Source organism: Monoraphidium neglectum (genome assembly GCF_000611645.1).
Source record: "Monoraphidium neglectum strain SAG 48.87 unplaced genomic scaffold scaffold00142, whole genome shotgun sequence".
Taxonomy (NCBI): domain Eukaryota; kingdom Viridiplantae; phylum Chlorophyta; class Chlorophyceae; order Sphaeropleales; family Selenastraceae; genus Monoraphidium; species Monoraphidium neglectum.
The window spans coordinates 1-4,721 of record NW_014013486.1 but is presented as its reverse complement, the minus strand read 5'-3'; the positions used below and the strand labels follow the sequence as shown (position 1 = coordinate 4,721).

Genomic DNA, 4,721 nt, shown 5'->3' with positions numbered 1-4,721 from the left:
ACCCCCGGGAGGCTCGTTTCTGGACGCACCTCCCCGCCACGCTGGCGGCCGTGTGGCACATGCACGACGCGATCCGCGGCGCTAAGGGGCCCCTGCGGCAGCCGTCCGCCGCGGCGGCCGCGACGGAGGCGGCGGCAGAGGCGGGCGCGGCAGGCGCGGAAGGCGGGGGGGCGCTGGACAGGGATGACTACGACAGGCTCGTGTCGCAGGCACTGGAAGGCAGGGGCGGGGGCGGCGGCGCCCCGGGCGGCGCGGCGGGCGCGGCGGGGGCGGGGGACGCGGGGCGACGGCCTGGGCGCCTGGTGGTGTCTGGCCCTGCGCCCCGCGGCGCGTCGGCGCCGTTTGGGCGTGGCAACTCTGTCATCAAGCGGGTGGCGGCAGGTGGGAGCCGGCTCAGGGGGGGAGGCAGGTCCGCTCTTGGTGGGAGGGCTGCCACGCAAGGGGTGGGGCTGCAGCGTGCGACGTCTTGCGGCGACGCATCCGCGCCATGCGCACCGGCGCGTCGCGGCTATGGAGATGCCTTTCGAAAACGTGCACGCACAAGAGTGCACGCACGCGCATACACACATGCGAACACGCACACACACGCACGCACGCGCGCACGCACACACACACACACACACACACACAAACACACACACACACACACACACACACACAAACACACAAACACACACACACACACGCGCGCGCGCCCGCCCACACACACTCACACGCACACACACTCAAGGCCGTGCTGTGCGGCTGTGGGACGAGGACCTCACCCTGGCTGACGCCCAGGAGCGCGCCCTGTGGCACGAGGCCATGCCGCGCGCGGTCTTCGACGCGCCACGCCTACTCGAGAGCAGGCGCGCGGGGGATGCGAGGTCGGATGTGTTGAGTTTGTTAGGAGGAAGGACACACACATCGCCTTCCCTCATGCTGCACAAGCACCCAAAAGGTTGTACACTAAATCCTTATCGACTGAAAAACAACGATTGGCAGGATCCTGGAATACGCAGTCCTGGGGGACATCCAGACGGCGGTCGCCTTCCTGCTGTCCACCAACCCCGAGCGCAACGAGCACTACTACCGCAACGCAGCCATCACGCTCGCCCTCGCCGCCGCGGCGGCCCCGCCTGGCGCCGCGGCGGCGGGGGGCGGCGGGCGGGGTGGGGCGGCGGCGGCGGCGGGGACGGGGACGACGCTGCATGTTCAGGCTGCCAAGGTGCGGGGAGCGGCGTGGTGGGGCATATTGAAGGGGGCGGGGCCGGCTGCTGCGGCCCTGCCATTGAACGGTGGCGGGGGCGTTGATACACACCATCCCGTGTTGAGGCGTACCGCTGCCTGCTGCAAGCTCCGGGGTCCCATGAGCCTGGGCGATGGTACAGCACACGCTCATGTTGACCCACATTGCGAGCGAGCACGCGCACGCACACATACATATACACACAACACACACACACACACACACACACACACACACACACACACACACACACACACACACACACACACACGTACAACACGTGCGCGCGTGCAGGTCCTGTCAGCCCACGCAGCTAGCATGGGGGACACTCTCCTGGCAGTGCCACTCAGCATCTCCGCGGGGCTCATCACAGACGCAGTGGTGGTCCTGCAGGTGGGGCGCCCGCACGCAGACACACGTGTATGTGGGGGCAGGGGCATGTCTGTGTGATTTGGCAAGCGCGCGCGCGCGTGTGTGTGTGTGTGTGTGTGTTTGGTTGTGCTGAATGCATGCATGTTGCTGTTTACTCGTTCCTCTGCAGACTGCTGCCTTTTGGCAAGGGGGTTCGGTCTTGGTGGCTCACACTGTGGCCCAGGACGGGCAGACTCAGTGCACACCAGATGCATGAGTGACACCCCAGCCGCTTTGGTCACGGGGCACCCCACCCATGTGCATGCCCGCCAGTGCACGGTGCGCCTCTCAGCACCCATCAACCTGCGCGGTCGTCTGTAAAGCGATCCTGCAACCATACATTGTCACCATCCGCAGGAGGAGGGGCTCTGGCGTCTGGCTGCAAGCCTCATCGCCCGCGGCCTCCGCGGCACCGAGCGCGCCACCGCGCTGCAGCGGTGGGCGCAGCACGTGCTGCGGTCTGAGGGCAGCATATGGCGCGCGGTCGGCCTGCTGACCGCGGCCGGCTGCCTGAGGGGCGCGCTGGGCGTGCTGCGGGGCGCCGGGCTGCCGGACTGCGCCGCGGCGTACCTGGAGGCTTGCCGGCAGGCGGGGCTTTTGTATGCGGCCTCACCGCCTGCGCAGCAGCAGCAGGAGCAGCAGCAGGAGCAGCAGCAGCAGGGCGCGGATGACGTATCGCCTTTCGGGGGCGAGGGCACCAGCCAGCAGCAGCGGCAGCAGCAGCAGCAACAGGAGGAGAGGCCTCCCATGGTGCTCTTTGACATCCTGGGTGGCATGTATGGCGGACTGCACAACCCGGGCTCCAGCGGCTACAAGGGCAGCGCGGCTGGCGGGGATGAGGTGGCCGCGACTGAGACGGAGTTTGACGCCTACTGCTGCTTGCTACTCTCGCACCTGTGAATTAACCACAGTTCTGGAACAGTCAAGACTCGTTCTGTTTGTCTGTATAATTGCATGGCGGTGTCATCTCTCCTTGAGCTGTGTCCTATTATACTATACTACTCACAAATGGATGCCAAACAATCATTGCATGAGATGCGTGTCGGTCTCCCTCTTGCGGCGCTCTGTGTGGACCGCCTCCACGTAAACACTTACCCCACAACATAAACATTTCCATTTTCCTTCCATGTGGCAGTGAGATGTAGAATGGGATTGACAGGTAAATGCGGACCTGGAAACTGTGCAAATGCGTGTGCACAAAAGCACGTGCATTGACACTAGACCTCCTCCCTTGCCAACGAACGCTAAAAAGAGATACCCAAACCGGCAGGCAGCAGGTTGAACAGGCAATGCACGCTCAAAACTATCTTATGTACGATCGGATGGCCTGAGCTTGCGCCCCTGGCCGCAGCGGGGGCGCATGTGACGCCCCGACTCCGTCGCCAGCGCGTGGTTGGGAGCGTAAGAACTGCATGGCTGGGACCACGCGTTGTGAACTTAGGCGGTGCATGCATCCACCCCACTGCAACCGGCGCCAGCGGGCCTGCGCCATCCGGTCGTACATACAGACTATTGCAGGCGCGCATCAAATGAGTGGCTGTCTACTTTGGATTGAGAGATGCCGTTTGATTGTTGGTAGGCGCCGGCGGGTAGTTGTCAATGCATATGCTGCTGTGCAGGTGTGCACATACTGTACAACCATTTGCACAGCTGCCAGTCACAGGATGTTGAGCCGCTCCGGTTCCACAACCCCCCCCCCGGCAACGTGAAGGGGCACTGGAACAAGTTGTGGGGACATGTGTACATTGTGATTACAGAGAACAGCATCAGAGTAAGTCCAATATGCCAAGCAAAAGTTGTTTGATGTTTTATTTGTGAGGAATATAGTACTAGGCACGCAAAGGAATGACAAAGCAGGCAGCGGCTGTTGTGGAGTAGCACAAGGTTGCACAAGGTTGCAGGTGTCAATTTTGTTGGTCAAACCTCTTGCTCATCATTCTTTGCCCCTGCAATCCGCTTTTCCATAACGGGCTAGCGTCTCCTATCTGTTGACCTTGGATCGCTCTGACATAATCATCAATAATTGTGGTTACCGCCGGACCCGCCCTCAGTTTGGTCGTGCCACGGCCAGATGTGCTCTTTGCGCGATCACAATGCAGTGCGCACAAGGTGACTGTGGGCGAGCTAAACCGTGCAGCTGGTCAAGCAGATGAATGTTTTGATCCTTGATCCCTCATGCACACAATGTATGTTTCATCTGCTGAGGATTAATTTTACACATGATTAATTGAAGCCAAGTGCTGAATGCGCAGCTCTCAAGAAATTCTAGCAAAAGGTGGTTTTGGTGGTGAGTCACCATGAATTCTGACGGCTCGTTGCGGTCATTGAAGGTGTTTGTGCTGGTGGGTGCAATGCCCCCCGCCTCTGAGAGCAAGGGGGGCTGGCAGCTGGTGCAAACAGTCTGTCTTGCTAGGACCTATCGTGACACACGTGACTGGAAACCGAATGCAGTTTTGAATCCATTACGCCAGCACCGCAATAGCACAACAATGAGAGATCACGCGTAGGTGAAGGAAGCCGCGCCCAGGTCGCAGGTACGCGCGAAGGGGAAGCCGCACCCAGTGAAGCTGCCGCCCGAGAAGCGGCCCGCCCCCTCCACGGCGCCCTCCTCCCGCAGCTGCAGGCTGCTGGCGCGCACCAGCGCCGCGCTCAGCGCCTTGCGCAGCTCCCGCACCTCAAGCGGCGCCGCCGGCGCCGGCGTCGCGCCGAGCACCGACGCGATGCGGCACGGCAGCGCGCGGATGAGCTCGTCGCCGTTGCTGCCGGCGGGCATGAAGTGGGCGAGCACCTCAGGGCGCTTGGTCTGCAGCTGCCACAGGCGCTCCACCAGCAGGAAGGCGATGAGGTCCTCGTACGACCAGCCGAGGGCCGGCAGCCCCGCGGCCACCATGCTGGTCACTGCCGAGCCGGCCTTTGGGCGAGCGAGGTCGGGCTTGGGGTTGGCCTCGAGGATGTGCAGGCGCCCCTTGTCATCGGCGCGGATGTCGAGGCGCACCAGGGCAGTGAGGCTGAGGTCCTCGTAGACGGCGCGTGCGAGTGAGAAGAGCTGGTTGGCGACCGCCGCGTCGGCCGACCCCGGCGA

At 62.8% G+C, this 4,721-nt stretch overlaps 2 protein-coding genes across 2 annotated transcripts in view; one reads left to right on the top strand and one right to left on the bottom strand.

The window, feature by feature from the left end:
* Positions 1–2,539, top strand: part of MNEG_1425 (nucleotide binding protein, putative) — a gene marked incomplete at both ends in the record, with an annotated part of 15,652 nt that extends 13,113 nt beyond the window's left edge. The window contains 3 exons of the mRNA XM_014050088.1: positions 1,002–1,207; positions 1,523–1,621; positions 1,997–2,539. Of these exons, the coding sequence (XP_013905542.1) occupies positions 1,002–1,207; positions 1,523–1,621; positions 1,997–2,539 (848 nt within the window). The remainder of the gene's footprint in view (positions 1–1,001; positions 1,208–1,522; positions 1,622–1,996) is intronic.
* Positions 2,540–4,136: 1,597 nt separating this feature from the next.
* MNEG_1424 (hypothetical protein) lies at positions 4,137–4,529 on the bottom strand (the record flags this gene model as incomplete). Its single annotated transcript, XM_014050087.1, has 1 exon — positions 4,137–4,529. The coding sequence occupies one exon, from the start codon at positions 4,527–4,529 to the stop codon at positions 4,137–4,139; it is 393 nt and encodes a 130-aa protein (XP_013905541.1).
* Between the last annotated feature and the right edge of the window lie 192 nt (positions 4,530–4,721).